We start from the raw sequence: 24,231 nt of genomic DNA, 5'->3' as shown, positions 1-24,231 counted from the left end.
CCTACAGAGCTGTTCGGAAGGGACTTCCTGGATTTTGACCCAATGACAGTAAAGGAACAGCAATATATTTCCAAGTCAGGATGGTGGGTGACTTGGAGGGGAACTTGAAGGTGGTGTTGTTCCCATGCATCTTCTGCCCTTGTCCTTCTAGATAGTAGAGGTCGCGGTGTGGAAGGTGCTGTCGAAGGAGCCTCGGTGAGTGCTGCAATGCATCTTGTAAATGGTATACACTGCTGCAACCGTGCGCTGGTTGTGGTGGGAGTGGATGTTCATGGATGGGCTGCCAATCAAGTGGACTGCTTGAACCTCTGGAGTGCTGTCAGAGTAGCACTCATCCAGGCAAGTGTATTCCATCACACTTGTGACTTGTAGCTGGACGACAGGATTTGGGGAGTCAGAGGATGAGTTACTCTCCACAGCAGCCTCTGACCTGCTCTTGTAGCCACAGTATTTATGACTGTTCCAGTTTAGTTTCTGATCAAAGGTAACCCCCAGGATGTTGATAGTGGAGGTAATGCCTTTGAAGGCCAAAGGGAGATGGTTAGATTCTTGCTGGAGATGGTCATTGCCTGGCACTTGTGTGGCATGAATGTTACTTGCTACTTAACAGCCCAAGCCTGAATGTTGGACATGGACTGCTTCAGAACCTGAGTCACCGCAAACGGTGAACATTCTGCAATCATTCATGAACATCCCCATTTCTGACCTTGTGATGGAAGATCGGTCATTCATGAAGCAGCTGATGATGGTTGAGCAGAGGACACTACCCTGGAGGAACTCCTACATTGATGTCCTGGGGCTGAGATAACTGACCTCCAACAACCACATCAAACTTTCTTTATGCTACAAACAGTGGAGAGTTTTCCCCCCAGATTCCCATTGACTTGAGTTTTGCTAGGGGTCCTTGATGCCACACTCAGTCAAATGCTGCCTTGGTGTCTAGGACTCTCACCTCACGAGTTCAGCTCTTTTGTCTGTGTTTGGGCCAAGGCTGTAGTGAGGTCAGGAGCTGAGTGGCCCTAGCAGAACCCAAACATTGAGAAACAAACCCCTTTTAAAGTAAGCTTCAACTTGCAAGTGCTTGGCATCTAGCTTAACCCAGAGCAGAGCTTTAAATGCCACATCCCAATCGGACTATTCATTTCTTTTCACTTTCTGCTCCACAGTCACCACGCCAACAATGAAACCCAATACCTCAAAACCTAGTTATTTTCAATCCTTTCAGTGCGGCATCCCATCTTCTTTGTCCAAAGCACAGCAATCTGTCCTAACATTCCAAACCTCTCTGACCTGGGTCAGCTCGTGTTCCACATATTTAATTTTAAGCGCTTGCCCTTATCTTCAGCTCCCTCTGCAGCACCAGCATACCCTAGCTGCCCTTTGATTCCAGCCTTTTGTGCATTCCCTCCCCTCACTGCAGAATCCTCGGCTGCCTCAGCTACATTTTCCAAAACTTCTGTTCTGCAATCCAGCATCTCTATCCATGGCTCAGTGCCAATACCCAATCAATTCCTATTTGTGAATGTCGGGGAGAAAGTTAAAATTACAGTTCGGCCAATTAAATGAAAATAGTTACATCTTTTTCCACACAAAGGATAGTGGAAATCTGGAACATTTTCTCCTCGAGCACCAAAAAGGCCATGGATACTGCATCGATTGAAAATTTTCATGAAAGAGATGGAAGCAATTTTGTTCCAGAAGGGTATCGAGGGATGTCGGTAAAGACAAGTAAACAGAGTTGAAGTACAGATCAACCATGATCTAATAAAATGGCTGAACAGATTCAAGGGGCTGAATGGCCTACTCCTATCTGCACGGTCTTGGGATTTTTGTTCACAGCAACTTATTTAAAAATTAATGTTTGGAAATTTTTCCTTTGGCATTCTGTAGTGTGTGGTAATTTCTCTTCCCCTTGTCATTTTCAAAGGGAAGTTACTTCATACAGAGAAACAACCTTAAGCATAAGATTTTCCCAGCAAGCCCAGCTGCCAAAATCTGATCGAGAGGTTTTGCCTAATGACCAAACACCATTTCTAACTTCAAATCTTCCAACATCTGATACCACTACCTCCCTCATTTCATCACGTGACCCTGTCATGTCATATAACATGCTGTACTGACTTGCACAAATGAATACATTGAATCACTGGTCTGCTCTTAGTTGTCGATCTCATGCAGATGACAGGAGCACTAACTGGTTTCATGTGCACTAGCCATTTGAAGGGTGAATTTGAAGGCGTGTACATTCTCTTGAAAGGAAAAGAGAGCTAGGAGAGCCAATCCCACAATGCTGCTGAGTTTATAAGAATATCTAACCACATGGATGAAGATCTGGACTAGCTCCCTCACATTAAAATATCTTAAAACAAGCATAGAATGAGGCTATTTGGCTCATTGTGACTGTGCTGGCTCTTTGAAAATGATCCAGCCAGCCACACCCCTACTTTCCCCCCCATAGCCCTGCAAATTTTCCCTGCAAATACTTATCCAATTCCCTTTTGAAAGTTACTCCCGAATGTTTCCACCGACCTTCCAGGCAGTGCATTCCAGGCCACAAGTTGCCACGTTTGATCATCTCTGCTTCTTTTGCAAATCACCATAAATCAGTGTCCTCTGGCTATCAACATTTTTGCTGCCAGAAACAGTTTATTATTTAATCACCCAAAATTGTCAACGACCTTCAAACCTCCTCATTAACTGAAGTCACACGTCCCTGGTACCACTCTGGTAAATCTCTGCACCCTTCCAAGGCCTTGACATCCTTTCTAAAGTGTGCCGGGCAAAACTGAACTCAATACTCTGGTTGAGGCCTAATCAGTGTAATAGAGTTTTTGCATAACTTGCTTACTTTTATACATTATGCCCCTATTAATAATACCAAGAATCCTCAAGCCATGGATCCAATAAGCTTCAACAGCCTTCTCAACTTGTAGTGCCACCCTCAAGTCTTTGTTCTTGCAACCCCCTTAAAATAGTATTTATTTTATATTGCCTTTCCTCATTCCATTTACCAAGACATTTCACTTGACATTCTCTACATTAAATATCTGCTGCATGACTGCTCATTTCACCACTCTACACCCTGTTCAAGTCCATTATTATCCTCCTCGTAACTTACTAGATTCGAGCTGGTCATCTGCAAGCTTTGAAATTTTGTCCCCTACCCAAATCCAGGACATCAATAAATATCAAAAACCGCAATGGTCCTAATACCAACATTCCTCTCTAGTCTGAAAAACAGTATTCACCACTCTGCTCTGCTTTCTGTCCCTTAGCCAATATTATAATTACACCATCACTGTCCCTTTAATCTTAGCAGGTTCCAATGAAGGAACAGTTTCAATGCACAAGTAGTTTCAGAGATCGTAACAAAATCTTGCACACTGTGGTTATGCAGGACATTGAGACAGCATCACCATCTTGGCTTGAAGTTTGAATATTTTTAAAAATTTGTTCTCAAGATGTAGTCAGCACACTCAAGGCTTCATTCATTGCCAATCCATTAATTGACCTGAGGTGGTGGTGGTGGGCCTTCTGTTTGAACTTCTGCAGTCCTTGAGGGAAGGTGCTGGGTCAGGAATTCCATACTACTGGCCTAGTAACAATGGAGTGACAACATATCCAAGCCAGAATTGCTTGTGTCTCGTGTGCAACAATCTTCCTATGAAATTGCAGCTTCTCACTAGTCAAGGTCACAGGGAAGGGAGATGCTGTTCTAATATATTGGGAAGTTGCAGCAATACACCCTGTAGAGTGCACACACCGCAACCACATCGCACTCACATTCTCTGACATGGGCACAATGTCCAGTGGCAGTGGTGCTGATCAAGTGAACTGCTGTGTTCTGGATGTTATGAAGCTTGTAATGTTGTGGATGCATCCAAGAGAATGCGAGATGAATATTGAACCATCCTCCTGACTGGAGTCTCATAAGTGATGGGGGGTCAGGAGGTGGGCCATTCGTCATTGGACCGAACCTTCATGCTCCTCTTGTAGCTATGATGCTTACATGGCTTGTCTGGTTAAGATTTTGGACAATAGCAATCCCCAACCTAGGGATGATTCATCCTCAATCTTCCAGATCTCTAACCTCCTTCAGCGTTACAACTCTCAAGATATCAGCGCTCATCTAATTCTAGCCTCTTGGAGCATCTCCAATTTTAACCGCTTTACCGTTGGTGGCTGTTTCTTCAGTTGCCTAGGCCCCTAAGCACAAGAATACGCTCCTGACACCTCGCCTTCCTCCTTTAAGACATTCCTTAAAACCTTCTTTAACCAAGCTTTTGGCCGTATTGCCCTACTATTGCCTTGCACAGCTCAGTGTCTAATTTTGCTTTATAATTATCGTAGCAAGCATCCTGGGATATTTTATTGCATTACAGAAGTTGTATAAAAGTATAATTGTTATTGTGGTGCTCCACAGGAGCCAATATAGATGTCATTCTTATTTGTTAAATGCATAATTTAAAGGACTTAGAACAATAGAGGACTGATGTCAGAACTTACTCATATCAAACAGGAGTGACAACAAATCTGACAGAATCATAAAATACTGTAAGGAGCAATATATGAAGATGTTGTGCTTTGCATATAATAAAAGGAATGGGGGGGGGGTGGTGGTTGATGGTAGCATAATGGTCTTGTCACTTGTCACTGAACTAGTATTCCAAAAACCCAGAATAATGCTCTGGGGACTCGGGTTCGAATCTCACCACAGAAGATCAATAAAAATCTGGAATTAAAAGCCATGAAACCATTACAGATTGTCAGAAAAAAACCATCTGGTTCACTAATACCCTCTAGGGAAGGAAATCTGCCGTCCTTACCTGCCCAGGCCTATATGTGACTCGAGACCAACAGCAATGTGGTTGACCCCTAAATGCCTTCTGAACAAGGACAATTAGCGATGGGCAATAAAAAGAAGTGTAAAATAATAGGGTAGTAATAGTGGGGGATTTCAACTTCCCCAACATTAACTGGGTTAGTCATAGGGTGATAGGTTTAGATGCAGTTGAATTCTTAAAATGCATCCAGCAAAGCTTTTTAAGCCAGGACGTAGAAGGCCCTACAAGAGAGGGGGCGGTCCTGGACTTAATTTTAGAAAATGAAGCCGAGTAAGTGGTAGGGGTATCAGCGGGGGAGTATTTTGCAGATAGTGATCATAACTCCATGAGATTCAAGATTATTATGGAAAAGGACAAGGATGGGCCAGAAATCAAGGGTTCAAAATTGGGGGAAGGCCAATTTTAATAAGATCAGATATGATTTGGCCAGAGTGGATTGGGAGCAGCAACTTTTAGTTAAATCTGCATCAGAGCAGTGGGACTCATTCAAGAAGGAAATAGGGAGAGTACAGGGCCAACGTATTCCAGCAAAGACAAAGGATGGGACCAACAAATCCTGGGAACCCCTGGATGTCAAGGGATATACAGGATTGGATAAAGAGAAAATGGGCCGAAGGGCCTCTTCCACACTTTGTGATTCTGTGAAAAAGGGAGGCTTATGGCAGATACCAAGGGCTCAAATCAGCGGAAGCCCTAGGAGTATAGAATATATAGGGGGGGGATTTAAAAAGGAAATTAGGAGAGCAAAAATGGAGCATGAAAAAACATTGGCAGATAAAAAAGGAAAATCCAAAGTTATTTTACAAGTACATTAAGAGTAAGAGGGTATGTATGGAAAGAGTAGGGTCCATTAAGGACTATAGTGGTAATGTGTGTGCGGAGCTGGAAGATGTAGGTGAGGTTCTAAATGAATACTTTGTGTCGGTGTTCACAAGTGAGAGGGACAACGTGGGTTTGGAAATCAGGCAGATGGACTGTGATATAATTATAGAAATTAGCATAGAAAGGGAGGAGGTTCTAAGTGGTCTGGCAGGCTTAAAAGTAGATAAATCTCCAGGCCCAGATGAAATGTATCCCAGGCTGTTGAGTGAGGTAAGGGAGGAGATAGCAGGGGCCTGGTAATAATTTTCAATACCTCTCTGGCCACAGAAGAGGTGCCAGAGGACTGGAGGATAGCCAATGTGGTACCGTTACTCAAGAAGGGAGGAAGGGATAAACCAGGGAACTACAGGCCAGTCAGTCTAAGCTCAGTGGTGGGGAAACTATTGGAAGCAATTCTGAGGGACAGAATTAATCTACACTTGGAGAGGCAGGGATTAATCAAGGACAGTCAGCATGGTTTTATTAAAGGGAGGCCATGTCTGACCAATTTGATTGAATTTTTCAAAGAGGTGACCAGGTGTGTGGATGAGGGCAATGCATTTGACATAGTGTGCTTAGACTTCAGGAAGGGAGACTGCTAACGAAGGTAAGAGCCCATGGGATCCAAGGCAATTTGGTAAATTGGATCCAGAATTGGCTGAGTGGCAGAAAGCAGAGGGTGATGATCAAGGGGCGTTTTTGTGACTGGATGCCTGTGTCCAGTGGGGTTCCAGAGGGATCGATGTAGGGTCCCTTGCTGTTTGTTGTATATATAAGCAATTTAGACTTGAATATAGGAGGGTTGATCGGTAAGTTCGCGGATGACACGAAAATTTGTAGGGTGGTAAATAGTGAGGGGGATAGCTTTAGAGTACAGGAGGATATAGACGGGCTGGTCAAATGGGCTGATCAGTGGCAAATGGAATTTAATCCAGATAAGTGTGAGGTGATGCACTTGGGCAGGACAAACAAGGCACAGGAATATACAATAAATGATAGGACCCTGGGAAGTATCGAGGATCAGAGGGACCTCAGTGTCCATGTCCACCAGTCCCTTAAGGTAGCGGGATAGGTAGATAAGATGGTTAAAAGGGCATATGGGATATTTGCCTTTATTGGCTGAGGCAGGGAGGTTATGCTGAAACTGTATAAAATGCTGGTTAGGCCACAGCTAGAATATTGCATGCAGTTCTGGAATCTGCATTATAGGAAGGATGTGATTGCACTAGAGAGAGTGCACAGGGGATTTACCAGGATGTTGCCTAGGCTGGAGAGTTTTAGTTATGAGGAGAGATTGGATAGACTGGGGTTATTTTCCCTGGAGCAGAGGAGATTGAGGGGGGACATGATTGAGGTGTATAAAATTATGAGGCACATAGATAGGGTAGACAGGAAGGGACTTTTCCCCTTGGTAGAGAGGGATCAATAACCAGGGGGCATAGATTTAAGGTAAGGGACAGGAGGTTTAGAAGGGATATGAGGAAGAATTTTTTCACCCAGAGGGTGGTGGGAATCTGGAACTCACTGCCCGAAAGGGTGATAGAGGCAGAAATCCTCATAACATTTAAGACGTATTTGGATGTGCACTTGCGATGCCATGGCATACAAGGCTATGAGCCTAGTGCTGGAAAGTGGGATTAGACTAGTTAGGCACTTGTTTAACCGGCGCAGACTCGATGGGCCGAAGGGTCTTTTTCTGTGCTGCAGACCTTTACAATGCAATGACTCTAAATGCTGGCCTAGCCAGTGACACCCACATCCCATGAATGAATAAAATATGAAGCATAAGTGTAGTTACACAGTTCATTAAAAGTGGCAACGCAAATACATATGCCATCGAAAAGGCAAATGGGAGCCTAAATTTCAAACACGTTCATCAGCAAGAATGATAATGTTGAACTCGCGCGAAGTCTTAAATTAGGCCTCAGCTGGACTACTGTGCACTGTTTTGGACACCTCACTGGAGGTGTAAATTCATAGTAAGGCCGCTGTTATATGCATTAGGGATTTTTCCCCTGTGAATAAAGGAACAAATTTACTCATATAATATCTTGCACAACAATAGGATGTCCTAAAATTCTTGACAGCCAGTGAAGAATTTCTGAAGTACAGGCACTGCTGCAACGTAGGGAAACTACACAGGCACACACAATATTGATCCTCTGGTAATTTTTTTTAGTAATATTGATCGAAGGCGGAATGTTGGCCGAGAAACGAACTGAGAAAATTTGAAGATTGCCCTGATAAATGTCTTTAATACTATCAAATGTTAAATAGTCATAATGTTATTCCATCTGGTAGGTGATATGGCCAAGAGGGCATAAATTTAAGTCAACCATCATTTTTTTTAAAATCACAAAAGTATTGAAGGAGAGGTTAGATATAATTCATTTGCACATTTCAGTGGTCAGAATGTCAAGTTCTCTTCCACACGGTCGTTGAAGCAAAGTCTATGAATTACTTTAAATAGGAATCTGATAGTGGATTGAAAAAGGAGGAATATTAAAAGAATGGGGAGGAAGAAGACTATTAGGTCAAATGCTCGTTTGGTAGTACAGAACTTGAGTATTGCTGAAGCTTTTCATCTTGCACTCATCAGGACAATAGCACTTGGAATCAGAAGGATAAGAGGTGAGCTCATTGAAACACATAAGATTCCGAGGGGGCTTGACAAGGTGGATGCCAGGAAGATAGGGGTCTCCCTATTAAGACGGAGCTGAGGAAAATTCTCTCTCACAGGGTCGTTCGGCCATGGAATTCTTTTCCCCAGAGAGGAATGAATAGAGGTTGGGTCATTGGCAGAGTTAAATAAATTCTGAACCAACAAGGGAGTCAAGAGTTCTGGGCTGTGGACAGGAAAGTGGAGTTGAGATCACAACCAGATCACATCAGATAGCAGAACAGACTCAAATGGGCCATATGACCTACTCCTAGCTCCTATGTTCCTATCCGCTTTCCACCCTCTCCCAAAGATTTAATGGAACAGTCCTACAGAACACGTTAGGACTCACCCCACTTGTTAAACAACCACATTTTCTAATTCAAGTACAGCCAGGAAGGAAGCTTGGCCTAAATAGCCAAGTGGTTATGGTACTGGGTTTATAACCCCAAGATCAAGAGTTCAAATCTCACAATGGCAAACTATGAAACCAATGTAACTTCATCTGAAACAGATGGAAACGGGTTTGTACTCGAAAGAGTTACAGCCAGGAAGGCGCTTGGCCTAAATAGCCAAGTGGTTATGGTACTGGGCTTGTAACCCCGAGATCAAGAGTTCAAATCTCACAATGGCAAACTATGAAACAATGTAACTTCATCTGAATAGGAACAGATGGAAACGTGTTTGTACTCGAAAGAGTTACAGCCAGGAAGGCAGACCAAGGGATTAATTAAGGCAATCTCAGTGTTTAGCTAATTAAATTATCACCATAATTAACACAGATGTCAGAAGCAGTGCTCATTGTTGTGCGATACATAATATAACTTGGACACAAACAAAAAATCAGTCAAGGATATAATGGGCCCATTCTGGCTAGGTTTCAACAACATGCTACGCCAAAATACAAGTTTCTGCATTTTTATTGGACACCCACACTTGTGAAAAAACACAAAATGTTCATTCTACCAAAAGCCAAGTGGATACTGGAAATCAGAAATCGGTCATAAAACAGAAAATGGTGGAAGTCAGCAAATCATGTAGCATCTGTTCAGAAAGTTCACGTTTCAAGTTGCTGACCTTTGATCAGAATTGAAAGAAGTTAGAGACTTAACAGGTCTTACATCAGAAATGTTGAAAGAGCACTCAAGGGAGGAGATAGACCATGCAAAGACAAGCAAGAGATGAAATCTCTAAAAAAATCTTCCAGTTCTAATGAAAGGTCACCAACCTAAAACAACAAACGTTTTCCCACAAATGCCCCGTGACCCAAGCATTTCCAGAATTTTCTGCTTTATGTTCATTATGCTTCCCACTGTTTCCACAGAACAGGAGAGTGCATCTTACCCTGACTTGGACAGCTTTCATTTGTGCATTTATTTGCATTGAAATATTTGTTATATTTCACTCACAGGATGTGGCTGTTGCTGCTAGGCCCATCCCTATGTAACTGAATGTCTTGCTAGAGGTTAAGCATCAACTATTGTGCTGTGGGTCTGGAGCCTCACATCAGCCAGACAGGTTTAAGAGCTTCCTAAAATGACATTAGTGAACCAGATGGAGCTACTGGATTGTCATAAAAATCCCAAAGTCACCATTATTGTTATTTTTTAAAAAAATTCCATTTTTATTAATTAATTGAATTTAAATTCTACAGCTGTAACGGTGGGGTCTGTGTTCATGTCTGTCGATCATTCATCCAGGCCCTGGATTACTGGGCCAGTAGCATAGCACAGCATTGGCCCATATTTTGTGGCGGCGAAGATGGTGAAGCTGTCAGTGGTCACCATCATTACTCCACTGAAACTGACGACAACTTTGCACAGAGTAAGGCGGAGATCGAGAAGTTGCTATCAAGTAATTTTGTGTTTCTCACGCAAGTGCATTAAGGGTCCCTCCCCCATACAACCCAAACCACATTCAATCAGAAATCTCTTAGCCGATGTAGACACCCACACTTGTCAGTTAATCTTGCTGTTGAAACCCTTGAAAACGTTACACTTTGCTGAATGAGGTGTAACTGAGTTTTTGAACTGCGGTCTAAGTTCATAATGACCGCTACACACCCTCACTGGATCTTGAAAAGCTAATTTCATGTGTGAAATGTCATGTTTCTCCATTGTGATAAAAAGTTTTTTTTTAAGCTTAGCTTCTACCTTAATCCAATTACAATATATTTTGTTACCTGAAATTCTAAATTAAAAGCAAAATAATTCAGTTCTTTTAACTTCCTGGTTTGCTGTCCATGTGAAAAATTCACCATGATCGGTTGCTTAAACCGTCATCATTACTGCTGCGCATCCCATGTACCAGATGTAAACTTCTGTCGGGAAAGGGCAGGTCTTTGTAGGCAGCTTTCCTAGAGGTGAATGGGGGGCACCATTGCTTCATCACTGACCGCTAAATCCAGGCCGTCCACTAGAAGGCCAGGCTTTTCAGGGAAGCTGAAAACTAACAAGTTATTTCAAGTCAAAACAAGACAATTCAATGGGTTTGTGAAGTAGACTTGCAAATTTTTTTTGATGAAACCTTATTTTTGAGACTGGGAATTCTCAGTTTATTGAGAAACATGTTTGCAAGCAATTTTTTTCCAGAAAGCATTGGGTTATTTTACGCTGGGACCTACTAAAGCCAACATAAAATTGAATGGGAAAAGTAGACACAAGGATTTAGAATAGCAAAGTCGATAAATTTTGTGACAACTAAAAGGTTTGTGGACAAGAAATGCAAATATTTTTATGCATATGCACATTTTTATTTTAGTTGATCATGAAGGGATCAAGGCCAAACCTAACTTTCACACCTCTACCACTACTAGTCTAAATGTGAACACATGAAGTTTCCTCACTTAAAAGTTTCTGTATTCAGGGCATAAAATCCCACAAAGCTTCAAAAAAAATCAAAGCTACCAGGATGAGAAGACCCACTTCCAAGTTCACCAGCATTATTCTGGATATATGCTGATATTGTCTATCTATAGCTCAGACATCATTACAGAATCACAGAATGTAGAAGGGGCCCTTCAGCCCATCGAGTCTGCACCGACACGTGAGAAACACCTGACCTACCTAACCCCATTTACCAGCATTTGGTCCATAGCCTTGAATGTTATGACGTGCCAAGTGCTCATCCAGGTACTTTTTAAAGGATGTGAGGTAACCCGCCTCCACCACCCTCCCAGGCAGCGCATTCCAGACCGTCACCACCCTCTGGGTAAAAAGGTTTTTCCTCACATCCCCCCAAACCTCCTGCCCCTCACCTTGAACTTATGTCCCCTGGTGACTGACCCATCAACTAAGGGGAACAGCTGCTCCCTATCCACCCTGTCCATGCCCCTCATAATCTTGAGATAGGGAGTAACACGGTATTGGAGGTGTTGGCAGGTTTAAACTTGACTAGATACTATAGAAACTATGCTGAGCAAGACAGGCGCCAATAATATAACAGCATGGGAGAAGCATAAGATTTTGAAAGAGGGGTGTGGCATTATTGAGTAAAAATATTACAATAATGCTCCTACTCAGCTATATGACCAAAGAACAGAATTATGTAATTAGGCAAGTAACACATTTGCCTTTTCTTGCAACCTATATTGCTCAATTAATTAAAAATAGGTGTTGATCTCTATGCCAATACTGAAGGGGTCATCACAGATATTTCCTCTGTAGAAGCCAGGCTCTTTGTTCCTTTCCAGATTCTCTCCCCAGCTCTTCAGGTCTTAGATATTGATAAATTTGGCTAATTTCAGGGTCACTTCAGAGTGAAGGAATTTCAAAAGCATAGATCTTAGGTTGGAGGATGCAAAACAAAGCTGTTGATCCCCTAAAATGGAATGCCTTTCCTACTGATGGCTATGTGCTGCAGTGAATTTTTTTTGCGTAGGCTAGTCCAGCCTGAGGGATGCCTGCTAATTTCTGAAGCCCATGCCAGGGCTGATGTCTATTGACTGATCTATATTACAGCATATGGTCATGCTCTCAAACACACTAGCAAAAATAAAATCACATCCAGTAGAAGAATGCGTTTATCAACCACGGGGGAGACAGTGGCATCGTGCTTACGTCACTGGACTAGTAATCCAGGTGCCCAAATTAATCCCCAGGGGTCACGGGTTCAAATCCCACAAGACTATAAGAAATAGGAGCAGAAATTAGGTCATTCGGCCCATCGAGTCTGCTCCGCCATTCAATCATGGCTGATAAGTTTCTAAACCCCATTCTCCCGCCTTCTCCCTGTAACCTTTGATACCCTTACCAATCAAGAACCTATCTATCTCGCTCTCAAATACATTCAATGACCTGGCCTCCACAGCCTTCTGCGGCAACAAATTCCATAGATTCACCACTCTCTGGCTAAAGAAGTTTCTCCTCATCTCTGTTCTAAAAGGTCTTCCCTTTACTCTGAGGCTGTGCCCTCGGGTCCTAGTCTCTCCTACTAATGGAAACATCTTCCCCACGTCCACTCTATCCAGGCCTTTCAGTATTCTGGAAGTTTCAATCAGATCCCCCCTCATCCTTCTAAACTCCATCGAATATAGACCCAGAGTCCTCAAACGTTCCTCATATGTTAAGCCTTTCATTCCTGGGATCGCTCTCGTGAACCTCCTCTGGACCCGCTCCAGGGCCAGCACATCCTTCCTGAGATACGGGGCCCAAAATTGCTCACAATATTCTAAATGTAGTCTGACCAGAGCCTTATAAAGCCTCAGCAGCACATCCCTGTTTTTATATTCTAGTCCTCTCGAAATAAATGCCAACATTGCATTTGCTTTCCTAACTACCGACTCAACCTGCAAGTTAACCTTAAGAGAATCCTGGACTAGGACTCTCAAGTCCCTTTGCACTCCAGATTTCTGAATTCTCTCCCCATTTAGAAAATAGTCTATGCCTCTATTCCTCCTACCAAAGTGCATGACCTCACACTTCCCCACATTGTATTCCATCTGCCACGTCTTTGCCCAATCTCCTAACCTGTCCAAAACCTTCTGCAGCCTCCCCGCCTCAATACTACCTGTCCCTCCACCTATATTTGTATCATCTGCAAACTTAGCCAGGATGCCCTCAGTTCCTTCATCTAGATCATTAATGTATAAAGTGAAAAGTTGTGGCCCCAACACTGACCCCTGTGGAACTCCACTAGTCACCTGAGAAGGACCCACTTATCCCCACTCTCTGCCTCCTGCCAGACAGCCAAACTTCTATCCATGCTAGTACCTTGCCTCTAACACCATGGGCTCTTATCTTACTGAGCAGCCTCCTGTGTGGCATTTTGTCAAAGGCCTTCTGGAAGTCTAAGTAGATAACATCCACTGGCTCTCCTTTGTCTAACCTACTCGTTACCTCCTCGAAGAATTCTAACAGATTTGTCAGGCATGACCTCCCCTTGATGAAACCATGCTGACTTTGCCCTATTTTACCATGCACTTCCAAGTATTCTGAAATCTCATCCTTAATAATGGACTCTAAAGTCTTACCAACAACCAAGGTCAGGCTAATTGGCCTGTAATTTCCCATCTTTTGCCTCACTCCCTTCTTAAACAGGGGGGTTACATTAGCAATTTTCCAGTCCTCTGGGGCCCTCCCTGACTCCAGTGATTCCTGAAAGATCACCACTAACGCCTCCACTATCTCTTCAGCTATCTCCTTCAGAACTCTGGGGTGTAATCCATCTGGTCCAGGTGATTTATCCACCTTCAGACCTCACAGCAGCTGGTGGAATTTGAATAAAATCTGAAACTGAAAGCTAGTCTCAGCAATAGTGAGCATGAAATTATCACTGATTGTCATAAAAACCCATCTGGTTCACTAATATTCTTTAGGGAAGGAAATCTGCTATCCTTACCTGACCTACATGTGACTCCAGACCCACAGCAATGGATTTGGCTCTTAAATGTCCTCTGAAATGGCTGAGCAAGTCAATTAATTCAAGGGAAATTAAGGATGGCCAACAAATGTTGGCCTCACTAGTGATGCCCACATCCCAAGATTTAATAATTTTTTTTTAAAAAAGTATATCTTCCCAATCACTACGTATCACACGGACATTTTATGTCACCCTCAAATCTTTCAGCAGCTTTAAATTACTCAACCATATTAGCTCACCAGACGTTGATCGGCTTGTAAGATTTTCTACACAGCATTTCAAAAAGACAATGGTTAAAAACTGCTTTGCATTTCAATATTTCTGAGAGAGGCTGCAGTCTAAAAACAGAGTAACTCCACCAAAGTGTAAACATTGAACACAATGTTCTGAATCAAAATAGAATATAAAGCTTCCTAACTTGCACTAGAAAGTGAACTACTACAAACTTTGCACTGCTCATTTAATCTAGCTCAAAGAGTGTGGGCTCAGCGCAGAACCATCAGCACTGCAGAAATGCATGAACGACATGCATGCTACCGAATCAGAAAACCCCTAACAGGTACAAAAATTCAAATACAAACTCACCTGAAATGCACTCATGTTAACATTTAAATTGCAAAGGTTTGTGGCATCATTTTCCAGGTGACACCATTGGATTTCTCAATTAGCCTGGACAAGCACATTGCAACCAGCAAGAAAATAAGTCACCTTTTGATGCAACTTAGTTGGTAAGAGAAAAAAAATGCACTAACATTTTAAAGAGAGATATTTCTGCCTCGAAGTGTAACGTCACAAGAAGTTATTACTGCATACAAGACCACAAAATTTCACAACTTAAAGGAAGTACAGAGGTTGACAACTGAGAATTACCTTGCAGCCTGTGAATTGTCTCAAAAGTTAACAAGTGACGTACGATGAATTTACAAATGAAGAATCTGTGATCCAGGCAATCTTTATGCATTGCAGTGAAAAATTTGCTTCAAATTGGATATTAATGGGTTAATTTTGCAGCTACTAGTATGATTTTTCTCAGTACATATTGCATGAAGCTCCTGTCGTATTGTGTTAAATCCCATACAAGTTCTCCTGTGCCATGGCTCTTAGGTGAATAAAACTCATCCCTCAAATGAGCCTTGTTCTTTCCTAACTCTTCCTGTATGGACATTGGTTCAAGGCTTTTTTCCAATTCTCTCTTCATGCCTTTTATGGTATCACCAGTAAAGATGCACTGGGCCACTACAGTGATATCAACTAATAACCAAAAAATGTCAGGGCAACTAATAACAGAACTTAAGCTTAAGAGAAAAGGAAACGGAGAAAGAACTAATGATGTCCTCAGCATCCAAACACACTAGTCTGGCAATGCCTAAACAATCAGGGACAGCCTCAAGCATACAAAATGCTCCTTCTCTCATGGCTGCCTGCCACCCTAGTGTGGCCAAGACCACAGGGGAGAGACAGGCAACCATTGTGACTACCCCTTCACAGCCACTTCCAACCTGGATCTGCGGATAGCCATCTTGGCTGGGCCTGGAAGGAGGCATACGAGAAGGTCCTCTGACGCCTTGCCACCTTCCTCACCAGGCAGCCAAAGATCCCGAGCTCCTTAAGGCGCGAGAATGCCTAAGGGATAGTTGAAGAGGTCTTTGAACCTGCTCCAAACCATCACCAGGAGTTACATCTACCCAAATCCCCCCTTCTCATGCAGGTTTCCTCCCCCACTATTTACCTGAAGCAAAATACCAAAATTATTTTATGGCTATTTCAAATCAACCACAAACAGGATGTATTGGGCAAGTTTCAATGAATTATCCACTTTGCGCCAAACATTTCAAAACAATAACCTTGTCAAAGAGGAAACATTGGTAACTTAAAAACTGTTTAGCCAGAAGTAATTATACAATATGCATTTATGTGAAGTTACTGCTAAGCACTGGACATCGACAGGATACAGAGAACCCCAAATTTTCTTGATCTAGAGACTGCAAAATTATGCTATAATTGTAATTAAAGCACCTGAATGCATATGCTGGGAGACAAAACTTTCAGGAAGTGTTGGTTAAACAAGCTTTTTGTTTAAATTTCCAACTCTTAGAATCAAATATAAACTTCAAACAGCTTTCACATGTTGAGGTGCCTTTCATAGCAAAAGTAATTAATAAACATGAAACTGAGAGCTTACCACTGATATTGAGATCATAATCTCCTGCTGTAATCACATTAGCAACCAATCCTTCAGCAGGCTGACTGGCAGAAACCACCTCACTTAACAGCTTCCGAATGGCAGTCTGTTGTGGTGGCTGGGTAACAATTCCAGTAACATTGATCCTCAGGTTTTTAATGACATGGCTCTGGTTGTTAGGATCTCGCATATGAACTAGACAAAAAAAAAAGTAGCAAAAATTCACTCAGATTAAACAAATGTTATGACTCATTGTAGCAGCCTGACATTGCAAGCTCCAATTCCATACTGATTAAAAAGCTACCTGGAGTGCATGAGAATGCACAGTAATACACTGGGTAGGTGGCCACAAGAGACCCCCCACCACCACCCCACCCCCTCCCCCTCAGCTCCCTTGAGGCCATTCAGTCCATCATGCCTGTGAGTTCTTTGAATGAGCTATGCCTTAAGTCCCACTCCCCTGTTCTTTCCCCCATAATCATGGCCATCGCCACCCTTCCAAGCAGCACATTCCAGGTAAAAACTTGTTGCATCAAATATGATCTTCCATGCTTCTTTTGCCAATTATCTTAAATGTGTCCTCTGGTTACCTTCCTGCCAGCAGAAACAGTTTCCCCTTACTTACTCAGACAAAATGCTTCATAATTTTGAATATTTATTAAATCTTGCCACTGTATTCCCTACTCATTTTGCTAAGAAGAATATGGAGAGACAATAGATAATAAGGGGTACAACTCTAAAGGGTGTGCATGATCAGAGGGACCTATAAGTCACTGAAGGTAACAGGACAGATGGAGAGAGCAGTTAATAAAGCAGACAATATCCTAGTCTTTACTAATAGGGGCAGAAAGTTCAAGAGCAAGGTTATGTTGAACTTGTACAGGACACTAGTTAGACATCAGCTGGAGTATTGCGTACAGTTCTGGGTGCCACACTTTAGGAAGGATGAGAACTCATTGTAGAGAATGCAGAAGAGCTTTCCAAAAATAGTTCCAGGGATGAGAAACTTCAGTTATGAAGACAGATTGGAGAAGCTGGGACTGTTCTCCTTGGAGAGGAGAAGACTAAGAGGAGATTTGATAGAGGTGTTCAAAATCATGAGGGGGCTGGACAGAGTAGATAGGGAGGAACTGTTCCTGCTCGTAAAAAGGATCGAAAACGAGGGGGCACAGATTGAACATGATATGCAAAAGAAGAAAATGTGAGGTGAGAAAAAAATCCTTTTCACACAGCAAGTGGTTCGGACCTGGAATCACTACCTGGAAGTGTGGTGGAGGCGGGCTCAATCGAGGCATTCAAGAGGGCAGTAGATGATTATTCAAACAAAAACAATGTGCAGGGTTACAGGAAAAAGGCAGAAGAATAACACTAAGTCAATGCTCATTTGGAGAGCTGGGGCAAACACGATGGGCTGAATGGCCTCCTTCTGTAGTATAACAATTCTGTGATACTCTAAGGAGACCAATCCTCACTTCTCCAGCCTTTACACTTGACGCTCCTCATCCCTGGTATTACTCAAGGCCTTTACATTCTTCTTAAAGTATGGAGCCCAGAACTAGAAAATATTCCAGCTGAGGTCTAAGGGTTTATACCAAACTAGCACGGCTTCCTGGCTTTTGTACTCCATACCTCTACTTATGAACAGACAAACATATGAACAAGGAGTCGGAGTAGGCCATTCAGTCCTCCTAGCCTGCTCTGCAATTTAATAAGATCATGGCTAATCTGATAGTAACCTGAAATATGCATCCCCCCCACCCCCGATAACCTATCAGCACCCCCCCACCCACCCCCTTGCTTACCAAGAATCTATCCCCTGCTCTTTGGGTCCAGGATTAACAGCGGAAGCCGGCCTGGTCTGCCCCTCATCCCTTCCTTTCCCAGCCCAGTGATGAAATCAGCCCGGTTTTAAGTTATCCTATTATCCCCATCCCAGGGCCCAAAAATACAGAAAATCCCCATGTCCGGTACACGTCCGATCCCGAGCTTCCCGGATACAGGGTCTGGCATCTTTATATTGCACTTTTCATGACATCAGGACCTGAAGCAATTTACTGCCGACCAAGTGATATTAAAAGGCACTGTTGAAATGCAGGACACACAGTGATCAATTCGCACACAGCAAACTCCTACAAAAAAACAATGTTATAATGACTAGACAATCTCTTTTACAATGTTGGTTGAAGGTTAAATATCTGCCAGGACACCAGGGAGAACTTCCCTTCTTCAAAATAGGGCCATAAGATCTTCTGCATTCACCTGAGGGGGCAGAGATGGCATTGGGTTTAATATCCCGCACAAAGCAAATAGCTAAAAAAATCATTGCAATGTATAAATGGTGGTATTTTATACTCATGCTTTTTAAGTGTGTAGGAAATCTGTATAAATTAAACCCAGCAACCTCTACTAAGTGCAAGTGGAAATAAATTCCAACCATTAAGACAGATAGGAAGGAACTGGAGAACATGATTAAAAATGATTAAAATGAGAAAAATGATTAAAAAAAAAACATTTGAATGAATCATTGTATGGAGGAAAATTAAGTGCCACTAAGAAAACACAGCATGGATTGTTACAGTTAAAATTTGAACAGAAATTATCTAAATGCAAAAAGAAAAAGAATTTTCACACCCTAACAGACTGCCAATTTATCTTTAAGAGTGGAATGGGCAGCCATACATTCAAAACTGAAAGTTTAGTATTGTAAAAAACATGTAATTATGTGAAGGATAGTCAACACATTGCGGGAAATATTTGGACTGTGCCAAATTAAAATATACACCTACAGTCATAGATCACCATTTCGCTTTCCACATTTCGTACACAGTTGCTACATTTTGGGAGGGAGAATGAGGAGAGGAAATACAATTTTAGAGGGAGTGCAAAAACAGAAACCTGGGAGCGATTGTGCACAAATCTTCAATGGATGGAACGGCTAACAAGAGAGCAGTAGGGATCCTGTGTTTTATAAATAAAGGCATAGAGTACAGCCAGGAAGCAATGCTAAACCTATGTTATAAAACTAGCATAGTCCCAAATGGATATTCTGGCCACCACACTTCAGGAAGGGCATGAGGCTTTGGACAGGGTACAAAAGAGATTTACTACAATGGTTCCATGGATGATACTGTAAAGTATGTAAATACACTAGAGAAGCTGGGTTTGCTATCCTTTTGAGCAGAGGAGGAGAAGAGATTTCATAGGTGCATAAAATCATAATGGGTTAAAATGGAGTAAAGAAAAAACTATTTCCAACAGCAAAAGATTGATGACAAGAGGGCACAGGCTTAAGTTGACTGGGAAAATACCAGAGGCGACATGAGAATTTCTTTTTTTTTAAAAACAGCAAAAAGTGGATGGATTTGGAATGCAGGGTGCAAGCAGGTTCAACCTTCAGGGCTGACACTTCAATGTACTGAGGGACTGCAGCACTGTCCGAGGTGCCGTCTTTTGAATAAGGTGTTAAACTGAAGCTCCATCTGCCCTCACAGGTTGACGTAAAAGATCCCATGGCACTATTTCAAATAATAGCAGTGGAGTTATCCCCAGTGCCCTGATCAAAATTTACCTCACAATCAACATCACTAAAACACTGTTAGTATCACATTGTTGTTTGTGGGAGCTTGCTGTGTACAAAACGGCTCCCACATTTCCTACGTTACAATAGTGACTACACTTCAAAAATACTTTACTGGCTGGAAAGCTGTTTGAGACATCCCGTGGTCGTGAAAAGCATGATACAAATGGAAGTCTTTCTTTCTTCAAAAGGGAATTAGATAAACATTTGAAGGAGAAAAAAAATAGAGATATAAGGAGACAGCAGGGTTATGGGACTAACTGAGCTGCTCTTCGAAAGAGTCCGTGCAAACTCAAAGGGCTGACGGCATCCCCCTGTGCTGTACTAGGTTAAACATTTTATTGCTTCCTTGTTTAAAAATTCAAATTTGGTGCTTAGGGAGTGGTAAAACCTCAGACTTAATCCTGGAGGGCACTGAAACTAGAATGCACATTACAGAAAGGGGTGCCTACCATATAATGCAGAGCACACAGATTCACCAGGTTATCTATTGCCTTAAATATCTAAGGACAAACAATGGCACAAACCACCACGGCTTATATTGAATGATTCTGTTCTTGCAATGCAGGTGGAGACTAAGCAAATTTAGTGACAATTCAATTGGAAGATATCAGGTGTTCTTCGAGCTCTAAATTGCATCCTGGTTTTGAAAATGCACTACAATTGCGCATTAGACCATTGGAATGCTAAAAGGGAACAAATAAAAGAGCAAAGTAATAAAAATAGGAAATTATTATGCAAGGTTTATGCATTGATTCATTAAATCTGTTCATAATTTACAAGATTGAGCACTGTCCGCAATTTTTATTCATTCACAGGATGCCGCAGGCTTGGCCAGCATCCCCCTAACTGTCCTCGAGGAGGTGGTGGTGAGTTACCCACTGCAGTCCAACTGGTGTAGGAACACCCACCCTGGCGTAGGAACACCCACCCTGGCGTTAGTGAGGGAATTCCAGGATTGTGACCCAGCAATGATGAAAGCACGGCAATAGGGAACAGTAACATTGTACTATTGTACTTGTAGTCCGGAGACCAGGACGAATGTTCTCGAGACACGAGTTCAAATCCCACTAGGGTAGATGATGGAATTTAAATTCAATTAATTAATAAATCTGGAATAAAAAGGCAGGCTCAATAATAGTGAGCATGAAACTACTGGATTGTCATAAAAAAATGCATCTGGTTTACTGCTGTGCGTGCCCATTCTAGCCTACTGGTGTTTCCAGGCCCACAGCAATGTGGCTGATCCTTAACTGACCTATCAAAAGCCCCAGCAAGGCACTCAATTAGAAGGCACCTCAGTACTCATCTTCTCAAGGGCAATTAGGGACAAACCATAAATACTAGCCTTGCAGCAATGCTCAGATCCCATGAACAAACTGAAAAAAACATCTTCAAGTCAAGATACTTGGGAGAGTTGGAGGGGGGAATTGGAGGTGGTGGTGTGCCCCACACTTGCAAATACCAGTATACCACTGATACATATTCCTAGTGATGCCATGTCCTACTGGATGCATTAACACAAATTTCAATGTCACCACACATTTAGCTGATCTATGCTACACTTGGACATCAAGGTAAACACCAAATCAAAGTCAAAAACAGAATTACCTGGAAAAACTCAGCAGGTCTGGCAGCATCGGCGGAGAAGAAAAGAGTTGACGTTTCGAGTCCTCATGACCCTTCGACAGGGTCATGAGGACTCGAAACGTCAACTCTTTTCTTCTCCGCCGATGCTGCCAAACCTGTTGAGTTTTTCCAGGTAATTCTGTTTTTGTTTTGGATTTCCAGCATCCGCAGTTTTTTTTTTTACCAAATCAAAGTTATAACATGAAACTCAAAATACCAGCAAGGATAATTCCATAATTGAACAGATCACTGGTCGACTGGTAAATCTGCTGAACTCAACATAACAGACCAGTCTTACTTAAAAACAAAATTAAAAATAATGGATTCCATCCTTTTCTCAGCTCAATTGGATTATTTCTGCAGAAATTAAGATTCTGCACAGTGCTACATTCCTATTAACAAAAGCAAACATAAAATCTCTCCTGAGCTCCCACCTATCCCTGACCTCCGATTTTGCTCCACTTCTTCCACAGTATAAAATCCATCACACCTCTCTTCAGCTCTGAAGAAGTGTCATACAGACCTGAGATGTCAACTGTTTCACCCTCCAAGGATGCGGCCAGGCCCGTTGAGCCTTTCCAGCATTTTGTTTTTATTTCATATTTCCAGCATCCACAGTAGTTTGAAATGTATTATTTATGCACAGAACAGCTACTTCCTTGAGAGATGTTTAAATTTTGCATGATTTTTACTTAAGTGCCAATGTACTATTACATTAAAAAAATCCTTCCATGGTTTGTTTCTCTGAAATCATCAGCAATGACACACCTGTAAACACCATTAACTCTCTCTTAGTTATACAATTCCAAATGCTCTGCACTCTCTTGGGATATATTCAGTTGAACATTAGATGAAAGTGTACACCCCCATTTCATGTTACAGGCAACAAGCGGACCTGGGCAACTACAGGGCGCTGCTGTTTGTTGATCGGGAGATTACATTTCAAGGAGAACAAATAAGCCTCACTGGACCTCTGTCTGGAACAAAACTTATTCGAGTTACCTAAAAAGCCAACACGTTGAGTTTATTCAGCAGGGCCTCGATACTTTGTCACTAACATAACAAAGTAGTGCAAATACTGGAAATCCCGTATTCCCTGCTTAAAACATGACATCTCTAACTTCTTCCCGCTTTGACAACATGTAGTTGACCTGAAATGTTAACTCTATTTCTCTCTCCACAGATGCTCCCAGACTTGTTGAGTATCTCCAGCATTTTCTGGGGACATTTCAAGATTTTGCGCTTCCCCACAGCACCCCCCTCCCTCCCAACAAAACCGTGGGCACCTCAATGTAAACTAAGAACACATTTCAAGCCGCATCTTTGATGTCAGGTTTCAGATATGGCTGGGGAAGGCAGACAGCACAGGAACTGGCCATTCGGCCCAAACAGTCTATGAAATCCACGTTAGTCACTGGAAGATAAATAAACCCCAGCTCTGCCACTTGCCTGCTGTTGAGCCCATTAAAGCCGGGAGCTCAGAGCCAGCTGACAGGCCAGGGAGGGGAGGGGAGAGGGGAGGGGAGAGGGGAGCTGACCTCCCATCGAGCCCGGCCTCCAGTGACAAGGGAGGAGGGAATATGTGGACACCCACTGGGCCCGGGGACCAGGCCCTAGCGGCTTCTCCCTCCCCACCTCCCGCCCGGTACCAACCTTCGGAGGTGAGGCGGCAGAAAGGCCGGACCAGCTCGGCGAAGCTCAGGTTGTTTTTCCGTGTCGAGCTCTCGGCGGCCTCGCTGCACAGCACGGCCACCATGGGCACGAAGGTGTCCTGGATGAACTCCTGGACGCTCTGCACGCACTGAGCCATCCCCGGGGCTTGGACACACACACGCACGCAAACGCTCGCCGGGGACGGTCTCCTTCTTTATTGATGAGACAACAAGCAGCTTCCTTCAAGAGGAGGAGAGGCCGAGCGCCGCCATGTTGGTCACAATCTTCCAGCCGCCCCGGCCCTGCATCACGTGACGGCCTGGCTGACGCAGCGCGTCGCGTCAGGCGACCGCGATCTAGCCCCGCCCCTCGCTCGCCCGGTGCCCGGCCCGCCCCGCCGCGCCGCGCCGCTCACTGCGCTCCGTGATCGCAGTGACGTCACGGGGCGTCGCAACCCGCCCCACCTTGCGCGGCGTCTCCTAGCCCCGCCTCCAGTCCGCGCGCCTGCGCACTGGGCCCTGCGCCCAAAGCCAGGAGCACCTCACTTTGCGACTAGGCACTTTACAGCCTTCTGGACTGAATATTGAGTTCAACAATTTTAGACCATGAACTCCCTCCTCCATCCCCACCCCCTTTCCCATACCCACCTTTTCCAATAATTTATATAGATTTTTCTTTTCCCACCTATTTCCATTATTTTTAAATGTATTTCCATCCATTGTTTTATCTCTACCTTTTTAGCCTATTTCAATCCCTTCCCCCCACCCCACCCCCCACTAGGGCTATCTGTACCTTGCTTGTCCTTTCTACCCTTAGTTAGCACATTCTTTTAGATAATATCACCACCTTCAACACCTCTTTGTCCTTTTGTCTATGACATCTTTTGGCCACCTCCACCTATCACTGGCCCTCTATCCAGCTCTACCTGTCCCAACACCACCCCCCCCCCCCCCCCCCCACTTAAACC

The 24,231-nt window shown here is 43.2% G+C and overlaps 1 protein-coding gene across 2 annotated transcripts in view; it reads right to left on the bottom strand.

Moving 5' to 3' along the window:
- Positions 1 to 23,587, bottom strand: part of trappc8 (trafficking protein particle complex subunit 8) — a 151,347-nt gene extending 127,760 nt beyond the window's left edge. For both annotated transcript variants that reach the window (XM_041190147.1, XM_041190148.1), the window contains exons 1-2: positions 23,265 to 23,587; positions 16,406 to 16,600 (exon numbers count right to left, since the gene is read on the bottom strand). In XM_041190147.1, coding sequence (XP_041046081.1) covers positions 16,406 to 16,600; positions 23,265 to 23,421 — 352 coding nt within the window. In that variant the 5' untranslated portion in view covers positions 23,422 to 23,587. The remainder of the gene's footprint in view (positions 1 to 16,405; positions 16,601 to 23,264) is intronic.
- Positions 23,588 to 24,231: the final 644 nt, after the last annotated feature.

The sequence above is a fragment of the Carcharodon carcharias genome, chromosome 6 (assembly GCF_017639515.1).
Source record: "Carcharodon carcharias isolate sCarCar2 chromosome 6, sCarCar2.pri, whole genome shotgun sequence".
NCBI classification, from domain to species: domain Eukaryota; kingdom Metazoa; phylum Chordata; class Chondrichthyes; order Lamniformes; family Lamnidae; genus Carcharodon; species Carcharodon carcharias.
This window is presented reverse-complemented; position numbering and strand designations above follow the sequence as displayed.